This window comes from Xiphophorus maculatus, chromosome 12 (genome assembly GCF_002775205.1).
Source record: "Xiphophorus maculatus strain JP 163 A chromosome 12, X_maculatus-5.0-male, whole genome shotgun sequence".
NCBI lineage: Eukaryota > Metazoa > Chordata > Actinopteri > Cyprinodontiformes > Poeciliidae > Xiphophorus > Xiphophorus maculatus.
Window position 1 is genome coordinate 14740325 of NC_036454.1, and position 23691 is coordinate 14764015.

Consider the following 23691-nt stretch of genomic DNA (forward strand, 5'->3'; position numbering starts at 1 on the left):
TTGAGTCGCACTCAGACATCTACACTGTGTGAGGCTACAGATAACTCACTGCTAACACCCATTTATACATCAAGTGACATATACTGATGCTAACATACTAGCTAATGAGGTAGCGAGCTAATGAGTTACCATTTGGCTGGTGATCAGTTTTGTGGAAATATAGGCTTTACATTTCTGTCATAATGGTCTAACAAATGTTTAAATGTAAGTAAAATACAGTGAAGTATTCACCCCCTTGGTTGCTTTTACGCTTTAATTGCTTTTACAAATCAATAATCCATAATCCGTCCACAAATTTAAGACACTCACTGCACTTGGGTGTCTCCATTCTTAAAATGAGTGAATATTTATGAATTTACTCATAAATATTCATTTATTTATTTATCAATATTTATGAATAAATACATTTATTTACAAATAAATAACTGTATTTATTTACATACTTAGTAAATAAATACATTTATTAATGAATACATGTATTTACTTAATAAATAAATAAGATTTATTAAATTTAATAAATAAATGTAATTATTTTTTTATTCAATAAATTAATTAATTTATTACATTTATTTATCTAATAAATAAATAAATTTATGTAAAGAATACATTTATTTATGTAATAAATAAACAATGACAATTTTTATTTGTCATTCTTTTGTAAAAATCTGGTTTTTAGCATTTCTTTTTGTCAAAAAAAAGCCACGTTTTGTTAATAATGACAGGTTACTAAAGCAGTAAAAAGTGTGACATTAGTTTATACTTTTTACAGGCTTAGTTAGGCGGGGTAAAATATTAAAATGCATAGAACTTTGGTTTAAAATAAACAGCTGATAGTTTTTAATGATCCTAAGGATTTTGCTGAAGTCAGAGGCTGAAAACATTGCAGTAAAAATGTTTTCAGTTAATTATTAGGAAGAGATCATTAAATTGGAATAGTTATTTTCTTTTTGCTTTTGGGCTTCTCACCAGCACCGTTTCCAATCCACTTTTCATAACAGACCCTGTTAAAAGGTTTAAACTAAATACTTTTCTGCAGAAATATTGCAAACATAGCCGAGTTCAAACCTGCTCCAGTTTGCAGAGCCACCAATCAAACCAATGCACAGACAGACACACACTCACGCATACCCAGACACACTAGCCTGTCCTCATGCACATCTTAAGGAGCCCTTTCACTTTGCAAACACATACCTCAGCATGAGTAAACATTCAACTCAGCCAGAAGAAGAAAAACAAGTTATTTCTGCTCAGAGTCTCAGGAGGGAAAAGGTGAAAGCAGGCGTGTAAAGATGATGCTGATGAATCCTTTTTTAAAATAAAAAAAAGTTTCATGTCACTTAACTACTTCAGTTTAACGGTAAACTGCCTACAAATATATCCATTTATTGCACGAGCTTTAATTCTCTTAAAATCTGGTTAAAGTGTTACAGGCGAGAGCTTCAAGAAAACATTGATGAATTAAAAGTTAAAAATTCTCATACTAAATTCAGTGTTAATAAATTATTTTCTCACTCTCTTTTCTAAAAAGAGAAATTACAAATGACAGAAAATACCTTCAAGACACAGTTTTACTAAAAGAGTCTAAAAAATGCAAGAAAAAAAAAGTTAATGAGAAAAAAGCTAAGTTGAGAACCTGACATGATCAGCTCAGTTTGTGTAAAACTTTCTTGATGTTGATAATAATTTTATACTGACGCCTTAAAAGATTAAGTATTAAATATTATTTATAAAATTTTTACCCAAGTATAACTTCACAAGATGCTCGACATTGCTCATTTGAATTTTTTTGTTATTTTTCTGTTGAAGTTATCATAAAATTACTATTTTATTCTTATAATATTATGACCTTATTCTGGTAATATTAGAACTTTATTAATTAACAAAATTTTGTCTGGTCCTATTTTGCATAATAGAGTTGATCAGAATTCAAAGTCCAAATAAATAAAAGTTTTAAAACACGCTTATCAAACAGGATGACATCATTCCAAACTACGGAAATCCAAAGATGCATTGGTGAAAAAAATTCACATTTATTCAAAAACAAAAATTTTATTAATAGATCAAATTGATTTATCGCCCCACATCGGACCTCGTACTCATTCTGTGAATTTTATTAGCACAGGCCTTGTTGTTTAGTCTTCCCCATGATTTAGCAGAGCATAAAAGTAAATTTATGTTTTAGAAACTATCAGTAAATTTGAGGTTCTCTGCTTAAGCAAAAATGAACAGAAAGAAACACTTGAACCATGCTGCTCTATTTGGATGAATCTATTAGTGATGCAGCGATATTGAAATATTCCCATAGATGCAAAATACAAGGAGTTTAATGCTGGAAACTTGTAATATACTAGTCGTTTAAATAATTAACTTAGAATTAAATTAGTGGGGAACATTTCTGAAAATATTACAGGCTTTGGAGGAGAGACATTTGGGTCATAAATGTGGTGCGTTCAGGTGTTTCTCACCTGTTGCTGATGCATTCCTTTAGCTCTGTGGTCCAGGAGCTGACCTGCTGGTCGTTGTCCGTCTCAAATATCAAACTCCCTCGATTAACCTGCACAAACAAAATTGGAAACAAGTTGTGTCACATGAAAACAACGAAATGGGAAATGTGTTACAGATGTGTAAAATGTGCTTTTTTTCTAATTCATACTGTTACTTAAAGGTTAAAGCAGTGTGGATCAGGCTAAAATTTTGCTTCATAATTTGGTAAATATGTTTTTTAAATAAGTTTTTTTTATTTTAAAATTCAAATTCACAGATTTCCCAGTTGGTTTCTGAGTCATTTTTCGTGACTTGGAAAGACTTCTTACATATTTGCAGTGAAACGGTAGCTTTTACTATCATTTAAAAACACAGATTGTATTCAAACTTAAAAAACAAGGAGAGGGAAAAACGAAACATTAGATTTTTCCAACATGTTCAAGTCTTTTCAATCAAACTTAATGAAGGTTTTGCAACAACTAGATATCTTTCAACACAAAAATGTCAGATTCCTCAATGCCTTTTAGGTTTCTAAGTAAGAATAAAAATGTTCAATAAGAAGTGATGTGAGTTCTGGATGGATATTGAATTGATGGATGGATAATAATGACAAAAAGGTGAAAACTCTACATCAGCGGTGTCAAACTCATTTTCGTTTTGGGCCAAATCAACATGATGAATGCTCTTAAAGGGCCGGTTATGCCAGAATGTGTTGATAAAACCTGCTAAACTGTTAAAATATCAATGATTTCCTAAAATTAAATAATATTATTGAACATCTTTTCAGTCCTTCCAGGATTTTGTGATTTTTTTTTTTGCAATAAAATTCAAAGTGTTTGTGGCACTAATTTGGAAATATTTGCACTGATTTATGACAATAAATATGACTTTTTATTACTCGCTGTATAGATTTATGAACTATAATCTCACATCAATTAAAGCTGAGGCAGATGTTTAGTACAAGTAAGAAAACTTTTGACAGTTTTTGAGAAAAATCTGCTATAAACTCCCAAATATGTATTAATGCAAAAAAGGTGTGGGAATTTCCACAATAATTGTCAAGAATCTGGAGGAACTGACTGATATAAATTGGCAGTAAACAGATAAAAACTGATGAACACTTTACTCATCGCTACAAGGAACCGTCCTGGAGTGAAACCAACTTTACTAATATATACAGAAATGTAAATAAATGTCTAATAAATGTTAAAATGAAATTGAGCCTACTGTGGATGCTTTGTGCGGCGAGCTGCGTACCTTTAAAACGAATGTGTTTAAGTTGTCGGGCATCTCCAGTCGGGTGCAGCGACGGACTTCTTGGATATCTGAGCAGTGAGTTGTCAGTTTGGGACTGGAGGCCTGAAAAACAACAAAATGTCGTCGTTATTCTCTGGACATTTATCTCACTGGGCGTTGCACGTCAACATTCAGAGACAAGCCGAAAGAGATGAGACGATGAGTGAAGTGAATAACGACCCTCCTTTGAGGAGTCAGAAAAAATGTCTTTGAATACATAAGCGGCTTTGCAAAAACAAAAAATGATCCAGGTCAGATGGTTGCTGCAAAAAAATAAACATCTTTACAGTATCAGGTAATAGACATTAGGTTAAAGTTGACCGTAGCTGGAGGTGAAAGAGTGTCCCAACACATAATTAATAAGAACCAGATGTTCGACGCTGAAGCTGTAAAACAGAGGCCGTTTCTGTCTGATGTGTTTACTTGAACAAATGTGTGACTGTGAATCCTCCCGTGGTCAAAAACAAAGCAGTTGGTTGTGTGAAGCAGAACCAGCGCCGGGGTCCGGCCTGCCAGCACTGAACTGTTTGTTTGAATAAAGTGATGAGACTTGAGGCCCGGTCGTGGCGTCTGCTTCAGGGACGCTGGGATATTCTGACACGTGTCAAGAGAAAATGGTCAGAGAGACATTTAGAGAAAAGAAATGATTAAGACAAGAATGACTGACAACAAAAAACACATGTAGAGTTAGATGGACGGACGGTTAGGCAGATGGATGGATGGATGGATGGATGGTTAGGCAGAATGATGGATGGATGGATGGTTAGGCAGAATGATGGATGGATGGATGGATGCTAACCATGCTAATAACACTACAATAAGCTAAAGACAGCTATAGAGTAATTTTTGCTGTGGAGCTGTGTAACATCCACTGCTCTCTCTCTCTTTCACAGTGTGATGTCATCTCTGCTCCTGATTTAAAAACTTAATGATCGACCATGACAGGCAGTTTGAAGCTACGCTGAAATGCTACAAATTAGGATTTTATGCTTGTTTTATTGACACAGATACATGTGTCTAATGATTACCGCAGTAAAATGGCTCTGTGACCTGAGGATGTTTTTGAGAAAATCCTTCATTCATTTAATTTTCTCTTTTTTTCCCACAAAATGTGTGAATAAAGTTACATTTTAGTTCATGAAGAAAGTGAAAAGGGCATAAAATTCAAGTTTGGTTAATTTCTGTATTAATTTGATTAAACTTTACATTAATTTAGTTCTACAGACAATTTCTACCGTGATTGCTCTCAAACTTCAAGCAGCAGCTTCACTGTTACTCTTGAGAAGTTCCTCAGAATAATTTCAAACACCGTTTCTGACTCACTGCCTGGTTAGCTACCAGCTAACAGCTGTAGATAAAAACAGTTTTATCAGGAACTGATTACAGTTGATGACGCCTGAGATAAGAATGTGGAAGGAAAAACAGCTGGTCTGTGGGTGATAGTTTCAATACAATGTGTTTCATGGTATCGTCAAAAAGTTGTCAGAAACTTTCCTCAGAAAGTACCACTATAATACATAATCTTTTATAAAATACTCTCACCCTCCAAATGAACTAGTACCAATTTCACTTCAGTAAGAATAAAACTGAATCTAAAAATCAATTACTAAACATCAGGAGATAAATTCACATTTCTTTCTCAGCATTTGTATCCCCATATTCTGTATTTAATAGGACTGAAATTCACATGTAATTATACCTCTGGATCAGATGATATTTTTGTTTGGTTTATTTAACCAAAACTGAAGATTGTCAATGTTGCAAAAAGTATTTTCTTGTCCACCTTCACACACATTTAAACAAGTCTGGCATTCAATCCCCAGAGTTTAAGTTGATATCGACCCGTCCTTTGCAGCTACAACAGCTTCAACTCTTCTAGTGGGGCTTTTCACAAGGTGAAGAAGTGATAAATCTGAGAATGTTCCAGAAGCCTATTTCTGAGGTCATACACTGTTGTTGGACGGTCTGTAGCTCATTCCTAAGGCCATTTAAGTTCTTCTAAACCAAATCGCTTTTGCTTTGATAACTCAGTCATGGCGGAAAAACTCACTGAAACATAGAAGTCTTAAAAAAAATAAAAAAAATGAAAGCTCGAGGTTCAAAGCTAGTGAGTTTTATTAATCAGGAGAACAACTTTTCTATGTTTTGTCGGCACATGGTTGACAGGAAGCGCAAGGATTCATGTGAAGTCCAGTGACGGTGAAGAATCACATCAGAAACATGCAGGAGTCAGTCACAAACATTTAAACAAATCAGAGGGATTTTCTTGAAGGTTTTGTTGCTCTGTGTGCCAAATAATCAGATTTTTAAAAAAAATTGTAAATTTTTTTAAGCAGTGCAAACCGAGGGCTGTCGTAACATGACGCATCAAAATGTCAGTGGAGATGACTGAGGTAGGAAATAAAATTGTGGAACTATGCTCAATCTGCAGGTTTTTTATGCAACAAATATTTAGGTGTTTACTTCAACTCTAAAGCATTTACAAAAGCTAGATTTTTTATAAAGATTGTTTTGCACATAATGTTTGAGTTACATTTGTGAAACCTGGATAATAGTAAATGTGGACTTTTGGCGTCTGATTCACACCAGGGTTTCCACAATGAATTATGAGCCTGGTGGGCCACCAGGCTTTACTTGTACCCCTACCAGGCTTAGCATTGTTATTAATCTTCCAGTTTTCCAATGACACAAAACTATCAAGTGGTATTTTCAAATTTCCTGTCACCTTTAAACATTTTTAACTCACAAAGATGGCAGCCGTCTGGATGACTGCCCTAGCGCCCTGAGCACCAGGTTTAGCAGGTATTCTGGGGAAAACCTTGCACACCATAGCTACACACTGGGAGGATTAAATAAATATATTTAAAAAGTGGAATTTGGGAAAAAATAAAACAGATTTTATTGGATTTCACATCCATCATATATACACACTTGCTACCAACCAGCATGTTGTTTGCAATACATCATCAAGTGGCTAAAAATGTGGCATCTTGTGAGATGAATGTATTTGACCTCTGATTCATTAAAGCGTACAGTGCAAGTGGACCAGACCAAACCAAGTAGATAGAGATGAGGGGATGAGCAGAAGCAGAAGGAAAAAGTCGAGACATATTAGACAGGAGAGAGGGAGGGATGGAGAGCAGCGGAAAAGGCAGGGAGGACAGATTCCAGGGATTTATGCACCGGATGAGTTTGAGTCTATGTGACAGTGTGGGAGCCTGAGGAATGTCTGTTAATTCTGCACACATAAAAACACACAGAGGAGGGCTCTCTCTCTGACACACACATCAAAAGAACGATTTATGTCCTCGCTTGTAACTTTCAAAACTCTGTGATTCAACCACATGGACTAATATTATCAATAAGAGACAAAGTGACGCAAAAACGAGGGTCTGTGTGACTCATTTAGTGATTTCTGAGTCAAAATTTGCTGCTATAGCTCAATTTTAGTTCAGATTTTCAGGGAAAATCTTTGTTCTCGTTTCTGCAGGTGTTGAAAAGTAAGAGACTGAACAAAAAAAAAGATAAAATCAACAATACAGTGAAAGAGGGAAAGGTGTGTTTTCACAAAAAACAGATAAAATTAGCCTTGCTGTTTAGAGATGCATTGCAAAAATTTGTTCCAATCAATTAACTAATAACATCCTCCCAGATTTTGCCATTTTGTTGTAGTCTGGCCACCATCCAGTAGAGGACGCACTGATCATCCTTAAGCAGAGGAGTTGATACAGAAATAAAGATGGCGGAGCCAAACCAGAACGGGAAAGCAAAACAGTCCTATCAGTATGGAATGAAAGATTCTCTTGTTCTGTTTTGAAATATAAACACTCGACAAACTTCACTGTAATCGAAATGGAGCAGCGTCAACTTTTTATTCTCAAAATTACAGATGTGCTACGAAGGCGAGGATGTGACGACAGAAAAGCGGAAGAGATAAAGTAGAAAAATTGTAACAAAAACTATGATACCAATAAGGACACTTGATTTTGAGGTATGAAGTTTTAACATTACCTCCAGACTTTATTTTTGTATTAACGTCTCTCTTCATGGGAGATTTAAGTGTTTCACATATTTTATTCTTTTCATCTTTTCTTCAGGTTCTAAGAGATCCCCGTTTTGCTATATTTTATAAATATGTCTAATTTTAATAATGTGAGAAAACCACCATTTCCTGATTATTCAGTCAGTATTTAATACTGGTGACCCACCTTTCTTATGACATACTGGGGGAAACCCTTCATATCATAAAAAATTTAGCAATTTATGTTATGGAAAGACAGTAGCCCCTCTTGATGCAAGAGAAAAATCAGGTTTTTAGTCAATCAATTAACCAACTCTAGATTAACTCATTAATTGATACATTGGATCCCTTGTGTTGTTTACCTTCCAACACGTGCAGCATTCAATCTGCAGAGGGCGCCATTCGAAAATAATGCAGTTTAATTCTGGTTACCGGTCTGAGACACAGAAACAGGACCAACCACTAAACCTTGCATCCGACAGAATAAATCAGAAGCAGAACATTCATTCTGAAGCCGACGCTCTAACAAAAGTTTCCAGAGTTGCACAATCTTCAACTCATTGAGAAAACAGCAGATAATTCACAGCTGCAGCACAATCAATAAATGGGACCAAAGTCTTTACCATAACAATTGCACCGGATGTGTGACCTCTAATAAGACGCGCTGCTCTCATTCAGACTGAGCATCGGTCGGAGCCCAGTGACTCATTGAGGCGAGTTTATTGTAAGAACGTGAATGAGTCTCTGACTAGTAAGAGCATCTTTGAGTAACTGTTCGAGGCTGTGGAGGGATAGCAAAGAAAAGAGAAGAAAAAAAAAGAAAAACATTCAGCAGATGTCTGAGTGGTTGAGCAACAACCGGCCTGATTTCTGTGAATCAGCTTCATCAGGGGAGCAGAAGTACAAACTCACAGCATAGTTCCTATTACTGCAAACTGCTCTCTTTAATGGTCCCCCGAGGCAATGCACACAAAGACTCAGACACACACATCCTAAAAAGGCTGCTGCAGTTTTTTTCCTCTTCGCTTGTAGGAGAGATATTTGAGATTATTTCAAAAAGATTATTTGCAAAAGCGATGGGTGGAAAAACTGAGTAAGTCTGTCAGAAATGCATCCAGCCTTCAAACGAGATATAGAAAGTCTTAACTGACATCAATTCCTGGTAAATGTTTCTCAGCCTCATGCTGGCATTGCTCAATGAAACCTAAAGGAAAGAAAAACCTGACGAAACATCACAAACTGTTGCAAGATGACCTCAAAGAAGAAGCAACATAAAATCCAAAAAGTTAGAAAAGACCTACAGAATAGAAATGCAGAAGCATAAATTATTGGCAAGCAAGCAACGGAAATTAATTATACAGTCAAACATCCAAGCAATACTTTGCAGTTCTGAATGTTTTTCCAGCAATGATACCAAACCTCATATTGCACAAAATGTCACAAAAAAGCTGCAATGTCGGATATATAATCTCACTATAATAAACTTTTTTGGATGCAGAGACTCAGAGATCCAGACTTTGTTGAGTCTACTTCATCACTGCTCTCTGTCAGATTATGCTAATAGTTTCAAATTAAATATATTACTGCGTCCAAGTGGTTGCATGTGTTGCTAATGTTAATTTCACTATGGATATTTTGATTTTAATACTGTATAACTCTTTGCAAAATGGAAAATCAAACACTCCCAGAAAACTGACAGATATTTGTGCTCTACACTACGTACTGCTACTGCGCTATTTTCTTTCTAATCTCCCTCAGAATATCACCAATAGGATGAAGCAAAGCAACTCATACAGATCCAGATTTAATCAAGCATCCTGAGTCTATAAACATGCAGAAAAACTTTTCATTTATCTCTTAGATAGCAGCTCTTCTTGCTCGCTGAGCCGTTTTCAAACAGACCTCAAAGCCTGAGATCTTTTCCATTCGCCGTTTGAATACAAATCCTGAATGAAATTTTGATCGTTTCATCCTAAGTCTTTGATGATAAAATAAACACAAGAGTCACAAGATGTTACGTACCTACACTTGTCTAAGTAGTTTGCTTTTTTTTTTTTTTTTTTACATTTTTATGACACATTAGAGGGAGAAAAACCCCCCAGATAATCTGATAAATAAATAGAGTTTGTAAAAGGAAGAAATACCGTGATGGCCATCAACATTAGCTCAGAGAAACATCCTGATGGTGTGACTGTTAAAGCAATTATATGAACCCGCTCTGACTTTTCAGTTTCCACTCCTGCATCTTTTCACGTTGACTCAACTTTCACTACTATGTTTTGACTTCAAACACGGACACAGACAAATATCATACATGCGAAACGCAGATAAGAAACAGTGACAACGCAGCCTGCATCCTGGCTCCTCAAACCTTCAAACTAAACAACCTGCCAGATAATATTGAGTAAAAATCTGCCCTACTCTGCGTCTCCTTTTAGTCGTTACTGTGATTGAACACAAGCATTTTTCATGAAATTAAAAACTTATTTTGTACATCTTTAGAATGGTTTACATCTTCTGTTATATTTTATGCTGTTTATAGACTAAACCTGATGACAATAGGCACCAACTATTGTTGGCCAAGTGTATAGTGTAATGTATCAATTGTTCTTTTCACGACCAACACCGAATTCTTCTAAATATCTGACCTGAGATTTTATTAAGCAAATAAAAGAGAATAAAATGCTGAAAGTTCTTTGAAAGATCATCAGGAATTACAAGATTGTCACCATTTATGCATCAGATCATCTGTGCCAAACCTTTATATGATTTAAAAGAACAAAGAAATTATTGAAGAAGACTGATCTGAAGGGAAACTTGCTAAGCAAGGTGCTCAGGGCGCTAGGGCAGTCATCCAGTCACCTGCCATGTTTTTGAGGTAAAACATGTTTAAAGTTGACAGGAAATTTGAAAATATCGCTTGATAGTTATATGATATTGGAAGACTGGAAGATTAATACCTAAACACCAACTATAAAGTCTTTAAAAAAGGGAATCATTAAAATAACTCAAATAAATGAACAATGTTCAGCCTGGTGGCCCGCCAGGCTTATAGTACACTGATGGAAACCTTGGATCTAACAGCTTTTAATTTCGATGCATTTAATGAATGAAGAAAAAATTTGATTTTTCAGTAACTCACCCACTGATTATTGATCAGAGCTAAAAGCAGTATCAGGATCTCCAGCCAACTGATTGATGCTTTTTTATCTCCATTTTTTTCATAATTTCGCTGTTTAATTTTACATTTTAAAATCTTACAGATATTTTTGGTCAGGATATGAATTATTATTCAGAGCATTCACTTGCCATAATTTAATCTTTCATTATTTTTTGGAATCCACTACAGACTAAACACAGAGCTCCCAAACGTTTCTGCGTCAGAGTCACTGAAGAACAGTGATAGAGACTTGAGAGCCCAAATATCATGGAGTGATATACAAACAAGATAGGTCAATAAGCCAATAAATAACAGCAGAAACATTATGTGTTAATAGCTACAGCTAAAGCATTTATTTTTTCTTTAATCTGTCCAGGATCTTCCAACAGCGGCATTGCAATCTTCACTTCGGCTTATTCTTAACACTTAGAAAAGGAGCAATTTTCCAGTCTATTTCACAAAAATAAAGCTAAAGTCTCTCTGTCTGTTTTCAGGAACTGCTTCTCTCAGGTTTATGCAGCAAGCATAAACACTTGATGACAAATAGAGACACGTCCACAGATGCAGCTATGCAACCTCTCACCCACACAGTCACAAACACATCTAGAGTTCGAGCGTACACGCCCACACACGGGTGACACACAGGATGTTTGGAGTCCAAAACGATCTTCCCAGGGTCCCTTTCTCAAGGCCGTTGCAAAGGCAACTCACTGACACTCAACATTCCTCTATCCCTCCGAGGGTCACCGAAGCCAGCGCTGTCCGGGGCGCGTGGTTGTGTGCGCGCGCAAAGCGCCGACATTAGACTCCCAACTGATCCCTGGAGACGTTTTGGAAAAAGTGTATGCATTTATCCAAGACAAACACACACACAAAGAAATGTTAAAGACTACAGAGAGCCACCCATGAGAAAAGGCCGTGACCTCAATTGCAGCAACTAACACATCTGTCTGTACTTCCCCTGGCTTCAGGTCGGGATCATTCAAGCGTTGCTCTTGTTTTGCTGCACAGTTAAAGGAGGCGGTGGCTGGTTTTTTATTCTCATCTTATTGAACAGAAATCTATTAACTATTGAACATTAACTTACTTTTTTTTTTTTAATCAACTTGACCTTTAGTTACATTTCTGGACCCTGTTTTTCTGTGGGATTGGATCCATTATGGGTGAAACATCACATCCAATCTGACTCGATTTTGATGTAGTTGTGCAACTTTGCCAACTTCAGTCAAGTGCAACTAACATTAAAATTGGAAAACATTGGAGTAGTCTAATCCTGCTCAGCCAAGCTAAAAAAAAGCATTTATATTTAAAAGACAAACCTGAACTTTTGCTACATAAAAAGGTAATTTATGAAGCTAAGGGAGGAAAAAAGCAATAGAAAAATCGATTAACCTAAAAGTCATGTCTTGAACTGTGAGGAGGAAGATGAAAAACTCAGAGAGAGTTCAAACATCGATAGAGAGAACAATCAAACTCCATGAAGATACACCGTTAACAGGACCTTCTTGCTGCAAGGCTGCAGAGCCAACTGTACCAACCATACCAAACACCTGTTCATGCACATCAGGAACAGGTGTTACTGCAACAATCTGGCTGAACTTGAATCCCCACTACTCTTTGTGAACTTTAGCATCTCCGCCATTAATAATATACACTACTTTTAGGCATCGGCATGCAGAATTTGCATTCATGAAACATAACTTTATGGCAAATAGTGCATCCAAGCAGTCTCTTGATGTTGTGCTAAGGATTTGATATATTTGTTTCATTTCATTACTTTGGAACCATGTTGCATAATTAAATTGATGCACAAATTGGAAAAAACTACAGAAAAAAAATATCCTGGAAATGCAAAAGAGTAAAAATGCAGTCCAGTGTGAATTTGAAATTCTGTTTTGTTTAGCTAAGTTGAAGTTTAATATACATGTATGAAAAATGTGCCAGAAGAATAAAAGGAGGAACATATGACTTTAAACTGTTGCTTTTTTCCCCAAAGCAAAACAAAACGCCCCTCAACCTTTAAGCCGACTCCCATCTCGTGGGCAATTTTTACCTTCTCAGCTCTCAGACAAACAAAAGTAGTCTTTTTCTGCACATTGATATTTCCTACAAGATCATAGCGGAAAAAAGATTATATTTGTGCAACTGAACTGAACGAATGTGGTCTTTGAGTTTGACGCTTTTGAGTTTTTTGCATAACAGGATTTTTTGTGGCTCTTATGAATTGTTTATGTGGAATATGTAAGCAAGGCTATTGCTCGGTTTGTTGTTTTTATGCACAGGAAAATTTGAGTCCGTCTTTCGGGGCAGTTTTCACACATCTGCCTTCAGTTTCTTCTGAATAAAGGCAACTAAACGCAAATTCTGCTCTGTTTAAAAGAAAAGAAAAATAAATAAATGAATCTACATGTTGCCCATTTATGCACATGTAGATTCAACATCAAAGGTGGCATCTAATAGCGTTGATCTGCAGCAGCTGGTATTGTTTTCCACTCTGCTGCGACCTCACCACCTGTTTGTGTCATGCAGATAAACAATCCCTAGGTCCCTGATCCCAGTTCCACTCGGCTCTGTGGTTGTTTTTTGTTGAGGTCTTCTTACGAGAGGAACATTCTTTACAAAGCAGATCATACAAGCAGCTACAATAAATAAAGATAGTGAGTGTTACTTCCAAAACAAAGCATCAAAAATGCATGAAATCACCTTTGTTTTGGAAACTGTTGCACATGGACGTTTGCAAATCTGCAGCCAAATAAGTTGTTTTAAAAACATTTTGGCGCTGAGAAAATCTCCCACTGCAACCTTTATTCACACTAGCTGATAGTATGTCTACGCAGCCTGGAGATCACTAGAGCTGATCACATTCAAAATAAACTATCTGTGGCATCATGGAGGATGTGGGAAACACACACACACAAGCTCACAGAGCACACACACACCAAGCACACTAGTCGCGAGGTTAGCAATGCTGATAGAGATGAGTGTGTTCTTGGAAACCTGTCAGAAGCCGTCGCAGACGCAGCTTTCTGTGATGAAGAAACGTGTCACATATTGCACTGTCCTCCTTGCAAACTTCTCAGAAATACTGATAGATGAGCCAAATATGTAAAAGTTAAGACAGCACACTTTAGATTCACAGAAATGGGAGCAGTTCCTCGTAAATGAATTAGCTGCGGTTGTGCACACCAATTAGCAAAGCTGACGGGGAAGAAAAAAAAAACTAGAAGGGAGTGAGCCTGAGAAAGAGTGACTACAAAAAAAAACAAGATGTGGTGGCAGATTATTAAAAGGCAGGATTAAAAACATGGTATTTTATTTCATTTTGCTACTCAAGCAAATACTTTTCCATGTCGAAATTTAGGGAGAAGTACAGTTTCACCCACTGAATATTAAGGGAAAACTGCAAGTGCATAATTAATTTGCACAATTGCATGTTAGATTTACAACTTCCCTTTTTGCATATTATCTGTATTTTCATTATGGGATATTTTATGGCAGAAAACTTGAGTTTGAAATTTACGCCAATGCTTAAAAACAAGTGATGCAATGTAAAAATGTATCAGTAAAACTGAAACACAACAACTATGTCTTGACATTATAAGCTTAGTAAAAAATACTAGCTCAGTACTAAAGCAACCTACCATTGGGAGGGATATAAATAAAAATGGACAAGTTTAAAAAAAGGCCTGGGTCATACCATCTCCGTGACTTTTGCTTCTATTCCCTGCATGCAGGACTGACCACAAACGATCCAAAGGAGGAAAATTAGAGAAACAGAACCAGAGCTGAGAGCAGCAGAGAGTCCAGTGATGCATCGACCAGACTCCCAGATCAAACAGACACGTCAAAGCAGCTTAAACTGCTTAGTTCTGATAAAAAGGGTCCATGTTTCGTGACACAAATAATGTCATAACGCTAAAACACAGAAACCTGCTGCTGGACATGCAAGTCCCATTCTTGGAAGGTTGTGGTGCTGATGGTGCTTACCGAACTGAAAGAGCAGCAGCATAAAGTCTGCAAACACTTACATTTAAACAGGGATCTTTATAGCTAATTAAAAGTACAAAAATAGTATTTTTTATTATGCAATCTGTTACGGAAATTCTGAAACTTTCTGAAAGTAAGGCTAATAAAGTCTTTGGAGGTAATTTTTAAGAAATCTGGTCTATTTTTGTGAAAAGCTGTATTACCAATTGAAAAATTATTTTGCTGCTTTAATAGAAGTTAAATTAAAAACTTTAATGACTACCTACCTTAAATTGATACAGATATATTTTATTAACTTAAGCTGAAGTGTTTCCCCTGCTGAAGGTTTAGGGTTTAATAATTTGAATTGATAAAGGATAATTTTTAAACACCAACACCTCTTAGTGTCAAAGATCCTAAAGTTCAGTAAGAGAGTTGTGGAAACATTATTTGGGTAAATATTATTGTAATATAATTAAGGCGTAGAATGTAAAATCTGGACATTTTTAGGGCTTTAAAAAACTGTTTCTGAGAAAAGCTACAGTTTGAAGCAGCAATCAGCAATTTGAAATCTGTTGCAGCTCAGGCTGCAAAACCATTATGCCAAGTTTTAAATAAGCAAACATAACATATGTCAATATTGACATAAATTTGAAATGCTAAGCTAAGCATGTCTGAATAGATTATTCCAAACTTTAAAAATAGACATATTGCATCTACTTAATAAACGCTCTTAGAAATTATTCCTGCAGAACCCTCATTTGTCGTTGATCCATTGACAGTTTAATGCGTAGCAGCAATTGATCGGGGTGTCTTGGTAGCCTGGTGGTCAGGGATGCAGCCACAGAGTCCGGACCCACGCTCCCAGTGGGATCTTCCCTTCTTCCCACTCATTTCCTGTCTCATCTCAACTGTAACCACCAAATAACACAAGAAGAATAGCTGTGGATAACTACAACTGCGCAACCTGTTGTAGATTAAAGCCGTTTTACTGTCAGATATTTTGGGGTCTGGCGACTGAAGCCATGTATTAAGCTGAAAATGAGTCGTCCAACTTAAACCAAGCTTTACTGTGGGTCAACTCCTAGCGTCGATGTTGAAATGTCCAACACAGAAGCAGATCAGCTTACGGAGAAACAGAAGAGAGATCATGCGATTGTGTGCAGCGGTGAATATAGCATGATGCACTTCTGCAGCAGAGTTTCCAAGAACTTTAACTGATTCATTTCTGGCACTAATGTTTGCGTTATCAATGAAAGCATATTTTCAAACGTGTCTCGCACGATTTCGATAACACAAGGTGAGATTCTTTACATTAAGTTCAGGGAAAAAGTGTTGACTCCTGACTAATTTCTTCTGCTTCTGAAATGTTTTAGATCAAACTAATTTTAAAATCACATGAATAATTACAAAAACGGGTCTTTCACATCAGGAGGAATTTTGACCTACTTCCCTTTGCAGAAACGTCTCAATTCAATAATGTTGATTTCTGAGTATGAACAGTGTGCTTAAGGTCAATCGAAAGCATCTGTATTGGTTGAGACTTTGGCTAGGCCACTCCAAAACTTTATTTTGTATTTTTGAATAATTTGGATCCTTGTCCTGCTGCAGAACCCAAGTGTGACTAGGTTTAACGTCACTCTCCTGCAGGATTTTCTCACAATTACATCAATTATGCCGAGTCATAAAAAGCAGCTCCTAACCCCGTTTCTGAATTCCTGTCTTAGTTTTAAGTTAGATGCAACATGACTCACACCTTTGACAAATGTAATGTTTTCCCTAAGTTCTTGTGGATCATCAGGATGCCTTTGGTAAATGTGAGGCAGGTCTTTACGTTCTTTTGGTCAGCGGTGATTCTAGCCTCTCCCTTAAATCCTGTCAGCCCTGCAGAGGTTTAGATGATCCAAATTCAACTTTATCACAGAAAGTCTCAATGGCCCGATTATAATCTTTTCATCCCCAACTTTCCCCTTTGTGCCATTTCCCTATGTGGCACACATTTGGATAGACATCTCATAGTTTTCAGAACATCTGCAGTCAGAATGGTCATGTTGCATTTTATCCAACTGTTGTGTCATAGACGTGAGACATGCATCATAATTCTGCGCCAGAGGAAGTCATCCGACAGTAAACGGTGGCTAAAGCAAGCAGTGCTGACACCCTAACCCTTAGCTTTCTTTGTCTTATCTTGTGACATTATTGTTGCTAAAAAAACGTTGAAATCAATACACAGATGGCAGCCTCCATCATTACTACCATAAACGGAGCAAAGCTGTGTGACGTCAACGTTCTTCTTCTGTGCATGCGAGTCGCTTCAGGCTCGTAAACCGTTCACACAGAAGTCTGAGTGTGGTTGCATTTAATTTGTAGCATGAACAACAACACACACACAAAATCTGATTTCAGCAAAAAAGTCAGAGCTAAGCATTAAGACCTGCTGTGTGTAGATAACCTTGGTTTTCTACCGTTTTTGATTTCTTTTTTAGGCGTGTTGCTTTCTAAATAATGTAGTTTAATCACAGTTTTTCACTGTGATTTAACAAAAAGGGCAAATGATTCCTGCTTTTGTATTTACAAAATTTAACTTTATCCAGTGCTAAAACCAGTTTGGTGATCTGGAATAGTTCAGTGTGACAAAAAAAAAAAAAAAAAATCAAAAATTGAAGAAATCTGTAAGGGGGGAAAACACTTTTTCAGAGGACTGCAGATAGCAGCATGACAGACAGATAGCATATTGGAGGTACGTCCGGTGACCCTGTGCAGAGTCAGCTCAGTGTGTGTCAGTTAGGGCGTGTGGGTGTGTGTGTGTATGTGTGTGTGACAGTTAGCTAAGGGTATGTTGTCTGTCCGGTAACTACGATCATGGCTAAGAATATACATGCATTTACTCAGTAACTAAAACCACTTATTTAGACTAAATACCTTTTGTAGAATTACCATAAGAAACATAAAATACTACTTTTACTTGTATGCTAAAAGTTACAAGTTGGATTTCAAGGGAGCAGTAAAGACTAACAGTGACAAGTGCTAAAAAAACATTGGAAAATGCTACTTTTAGGTAAAAAAGGAAAAATAATGAATAACTTTTAGCTAGAGATTTTTTTCGTACATCACATCTGAAATATTTGAAAGAAAAGGCAGCTTGGAAAAATGCTGTGTGGTCATTTAATAAATAAAAATACAATAAATCACCAGAAATCTTCATGCATCCTGAAAGAAAATGTAAACTTTTTCTAAATGTAACAAAAAAAACAAAACGTACTCATTAAAAATTCAGTGTAACGTCTAGTTCTCCAGTTTTGCACCACAACAAAACAAAAACAGAAAACTATCATTAGCATTTTCTGAACATCTCCCCCTGCTGGTTGAAAACTGAACTTCATTTCCAGCGCGCCAGTTCTTTGAATGCAATTAAAATAAATTACTGAATTAGAAATTTTTTTTTTCTTTTAATTGAGGAAATTGAGAAACAAAATCATGAGTCAAGTGGTTTTTGGTATTTAAATGAACATCCTTTGACGTTGCACACACTTGCTGCAGCAGTGCTCACTCAATGACATAATAGTGCTTTGTAAAACGATATTTGCAGGTGTGTGTGTGCGTCTGCGTAAGCACATATGAATAAGATGAAAAGAGGCCAAGAGAAAACTGTTGGGCAAGGGTTGCACAGCTTGGGGGCTTTCCAATCGCTACCCAGCAAGGTCATGTGCGCTGGCATTGTGGTTGCAGGTTGCACACACACACACACACACACACACAAATACATATACCCATAATGGAGGCTCGTAAAGAGGTGATAATGAGAATAAAAGCACACATTCAAATATTAGTAGTCACCATGACAAACTCATAAAGCCACATGATGACCAGCGCATCTGATTTTTATTTCATAAAATGAAACGGCAGACAAAGACCCACGAGGCGCATGAAAAACTTCTGCAGAAGACGACGCTGAACTAGAAAGAGACAGAGCAAGAGATCTGACAAACATCTTGACCACATGACTCTAACCACTCCACTTCCTTTAGATGTTTCTCTTGATTTTTGTCACACTGAAACGTTCACGAGCAAACACGCATCCATTTTCAACCATGTGAGCGAAGTTTTCCACTCCGTCTGAGAAAGCTTTTCTACTTCCTTTGTGCTCTATCCAAACAAACGCAAACAAAAGCGACAAACAGGCAGTAAAAGCTGGTTTTGATTTCTGTTTTCTGCTGCTTTTCAGTCACTTTTTTTGACAGTACCTTGAAAGCAATGCACCAACAGTTGAGTCATTTAAAGCTTGCATCACTAAGCATTTCCTCATCCATGTCTACATGCAGACATACGGTGAGTGTAACTCACCAAAAACCCCTTGGGAATCTCAAAGTGGTCATTCCCATCTTACAATCCTGCAAAACCTGTTCTTGCTTTTTGCAGAGAAATCCTTCATGACGGGAAAAAAAAAAAAACTACCATTTATCCGGTGCTCTAAAATATGATTCCCATAAGAAAGAAAATAAAACCAGCTATATATGTGTAATATAAAGAACATGAAAGAGTGGAAATGATGAAAAAACATGCTGGAGTTGTTCGTACTCTGCCCGCCCACAACCACAGCTCAACGCAGAGACGTTGAATAACAGTCAAATATTAATTGATCTACAAGTTTCTGCCAACATCTGAGAGGTTTTCATCCCTAGAGACTTTAATATTGGCTGCATCAAATGCTTTCCTTAGAAATGTGTGGGTTTTCAGCTTGGAAGGATCTCTCTATGACTCATACTATTCCTGACAAGAGTCATTACAGCTGATTGGTGCTAAATGCCGGCTCTGTAATCAGTCATAATCCCTTATGCCCACTTTCATGTGAGCATGCTGTGTGAGAACTTTTAATTAGGAGGAAGAAGGCTGAATATGGAATCATACTTTATGGAGAAAGACTCTGAATCCACAAGATTACCATCAAAGACAGTAAGATTACCTCAGTGTATAACAGGAAAATGAACTTTGGTGAACATTAGAAAGCTAACCATCCTTATTTTTGAACACATCGAGTTGCGTAAGCTGCATATCTTACGCTTCATAGTTCATCAAATCTCTCTTTTTTATTTTACCCCTCCAGGGGGTCTTTTGTGGGCTCTAGTGTCCCTTATATGATAGTAGGCTGACAGAAGAGGGGGAAGGAGAGGGCGGGAAGACATGCGGCAAATATTGTCGGGTCCGGGAGTCGAACCCGTGACGGCCGCGTCAAGGACTCAAGGCCTCCAAATATGGGTCGCGCTATCCCCTACGCCACCACGGCACGCCCAAATCTCATTTTCATATTCTTCATGATTTCTTTGTGTTTTCTTGCTTTTTAAAATCTTCTCATTTTGCTCACTTGTTCCAGAGATCTCTGAATGCCATTTGACCTCAACATGTGGCCCTCTGAGGAAAAACGGAGGAAATATCAAGAAGCAGATAGAAGAAACGCAGCTTTCATTTAAAACAAACTAGCAGCAGATCCAGGTGGCACTCATGGGACAGTTTCTTCTTATTTTTTCACAAATATAACTTAAATATCACTTATTGGGATTAGTGCTTAATTACAAAGACTAGGCCATTCTAACAACTAAACATGTCTTGATGTAAATCGCTCTAAAGGGTTTAACCGCGTTCATCTTCCCTTGTGCTTTTCCCACAGTAAAATTCAAAAACTTTTCAAACATTTTCAAGGTAGGTTTTCCAGCAATACACTGAAAACAAAAACAATACAAATGACCTCAATTCACTATTACATAATATCAGAGTTTCCCCCAGTGTACTATAAGCCTGGCGGGCCACCAAGCTTTGCTTGTTTTTTTGCAATTTTTCGTAATTTTGACTAACCTAAAACAAGAACTTCAAATAGTAAAAAAAGAAAATGTGTCTGTGTTCTTTTATCATCTTTAAATATTTGGTTTCAACTATAAATAATGCTTGCCTAATAATTTGAGCTTTTAATCAAACACTTTAATCTGAAGTCTGAATATCAAGCACTTTCAAGGACTTTATACAGAAATCAAGCACTTTCCAAAACCCAGAAAACACCATGTTTAAATTCAAGCATTTTCAAGGATTTCAAGTACCCATACAAACCCTTCAGCTCTACTCAGCTTCTATAACTTTGTTGAAAAGAACTGCCACAGTATGATGCTGCCACTGTCGTGCTTCAAGGGGAAAACTGTTATATCAGGCTGATGTGCAGTTCCAGTTTTCACACACCACCTTCTGTGGAGTGCATGAATCTCTGCAGCTCCTCCCAAGAAAACACAAGCCTCTTGGTTGCTTAATACTACTACTAATTTAGTAGAGAAGTTCCAATCAAACCGACCTGCATGTTTCTAGGAGGAACGCAGATAAAAACAACATCTAACATCTAAAACTCCACATGTGCAGAGCTGAAAATATGAGACAGAAGCAGTTTCAGCTTTGACCTATTTAGCTGGTCAGTCCTGCAGGTAATCACGGCTCAGTCAAAGGAAACAACCTGTGCTACTAAAACCCTTTCAGTCAGCATTTGTCCCTCACTGCTGCTGCCGCTTTCAGAAGGGATGTGAAATCAGCCGGGACGCCATCATGGCAGATAAACTCCTAATTCTTGTAAATCTTGAAACGATAAACTGGCTGGACAGCTTTCAGGCGGATCTAGCCAGATTTTGTGTTTTTTTGATAAACGATGAGTTGTGGCATTTCTGCAGAAAGTTGAAATGTCACACAGAGGAACAGATGACAGGAGTAGAAACCAGAGTTGGGTCAATCTAGTTAAATTTACTCAATTACATTTACTTGACTAACTTTTGAAAAAATGTAGTTTTAAGAGCATTTTTACTGTGCTGTACTTTTTATTTTTACTTGAGTAATTTTCTTATGAAGTATTGCTTCTCTAGAGAAAGAGTAAGATTTCTGGATTCTCTACCCACTGTGAGTAAATTCACTGATTGAAAAATAAAATCTGTTTTTAGCTGTTTTTGTTAAAGTTTCAGAAGCTTTTCTATTGAAAGAAACTGATTTGGACTTTTTTTTTTTTTACTTTGCCTGATTTTATTTTTTGTTATTTATATGAATTATTGTCATTTTTGTCCTTAAAATGCCAAAACTTTTACTTAGTTTTACATTTGGATCCATCTGATTATGTAATTTTTAAATATGAAATGACTGACAATTTGATCAGTTACTTAGTACTTGAGTAGACTTTTTACCAAATACTTTTTCTTCTTTACTTGAGTAAAAGTTTGTTGAAATAGTGCTACTCTTACTTGAGTACAATTCTTGGATACTCTCTTGGTGATACCCACCTCTGGTAGAAATGAGTGAATAAATGTCCATCGACTTTCTCAGTTTCCTTGAAGTTCGGCCATATTAGAAATATTTTCTGGTGGATTTAACACTCTGGCTGCTAAAGGTCAGGCTGTTTCTATGAAATGTTAAAATCTCTGTGGAGCTGGACATCATCTTGTGATGAAAAAGCTGGAGAAGGAACAGACGGGTACGTTTGCAAGGATCAAATTTAAGAAACTAAACAGCAAGACCTTCATGGCGGCGGCGACACCAAAGTTTGAGTAATCCATCTAAGTGAGCCAAAAAAGACAAACATGAGCACATCTAGTCTCGAGCTTCATGTCTGGCTGAAAATGTGTGTGTGTGTGTGTTACATGATATTTTCACTCTATATACATGTGGTGAACACATATACATACACACACACACACACTCTGTAATCACAGAGCCGAGCAGTGTGTTTGCACCCACACAGTACATGACTCACTTCGAGGCACAATTTCTAGGTTTCATGAAACTCAATCCCTGGAAAGAGGAAAAGATTAGACTTTGTGGGTGAGATACATAGATTGCTGTGATGTAAAATGAAACTGTCTCTGAAGAAGCAATCTCTGCTCCGAGTGCTAGAATCAGCAGAGCCAGAGGAAGATGCTCTTTGTTGTCTTTCGTTAGCTATTAAACTGATTTTCTGAGTTTCTGGATTAGCAAAGAGGAAGACATTTATGTTAGCGACGGGATTTGGCACCTTCATTCGTCACATACAGAAACTCATCTACCAGCTACGTGCCGCCACGATGCGCTCTGCCACACATTTGTTGAGATGGTATGAAAATAATTTTCCGGTTCGTCCATAAAACTACGCATCTAAAGCACAGCCGCCCAGGGTGTTCAGTTTATCCGTTCACCTGTATAAAAACACCTGCAGCGCTCTTCCCCGCCGTTCCTTCTGAACCAGCAGCTCCGGGAGGAGAAAAGCTGCCGTACTCCGGGTATCGCACCAGTCATTTTAAGGATGCTTATTGGTTTCCCAAAAAACGACAAAGACCTGGACATTATCATCAATCAATAAAATCTTCTCAGGCCGAACTGGAAAATTTGACTTTATGCTGCTAAACTTAGATTTCATCAACAACTCATAGGAGTATGTCAGAGCGTTGTGCAACGCAAATAATGACCCAGCCGGAACACGGTGCGCTAAATAATAAAACATAACGTAACTAAGCTTCCTAGCAGATCAATTTTCCTCGAAGAATTTTAATAATCTAGCTTCTATTGCTGCAGCCTTACATGAGTGTCAATAAATATATTTAAAAAATGGGAAATATGATTAAATGCAGGCACTGTGTGCAGTTTAGTGACATAATTTCAAAATGGAAATGTATTTCAAGAACAGTCTGAATGCTGTGCCATGCAGTCAGTTACAAATTTTTTTTATCATTTTTATCGTTATCACAATAGTCTCACAAAAGATTGTAATAAAATT

At 37.0% G+C, this 23691-nt stretch overlaps 1 protein-coding gene across 1 annotated transcript in view; it reads right to left on the minus strand.

Annotated features, from left to right (window-relative positions):
• The window catches only part of sh2b3 (SH2B adaptor protein 3), a 59683-nt gene that overhangs the window by 7935 nt on the left and 28057 nt on the right, over positions 1-23691 (minus strand). The window contains exons 3-4 of the mRNA XM_005795055.2: positions 3742-3843; positions 2466-2554 (exon numbers count right to left, since the gene is read on the minus strand). Coding sequence (XP_005795112.1) covers positions 2466-2554; positions 3742-3843 — 191 coding nt within the window. The remainder of the gene's footprint in view (positions 1-2465; positions 2555-3741; positions 3844-23691) is intronic.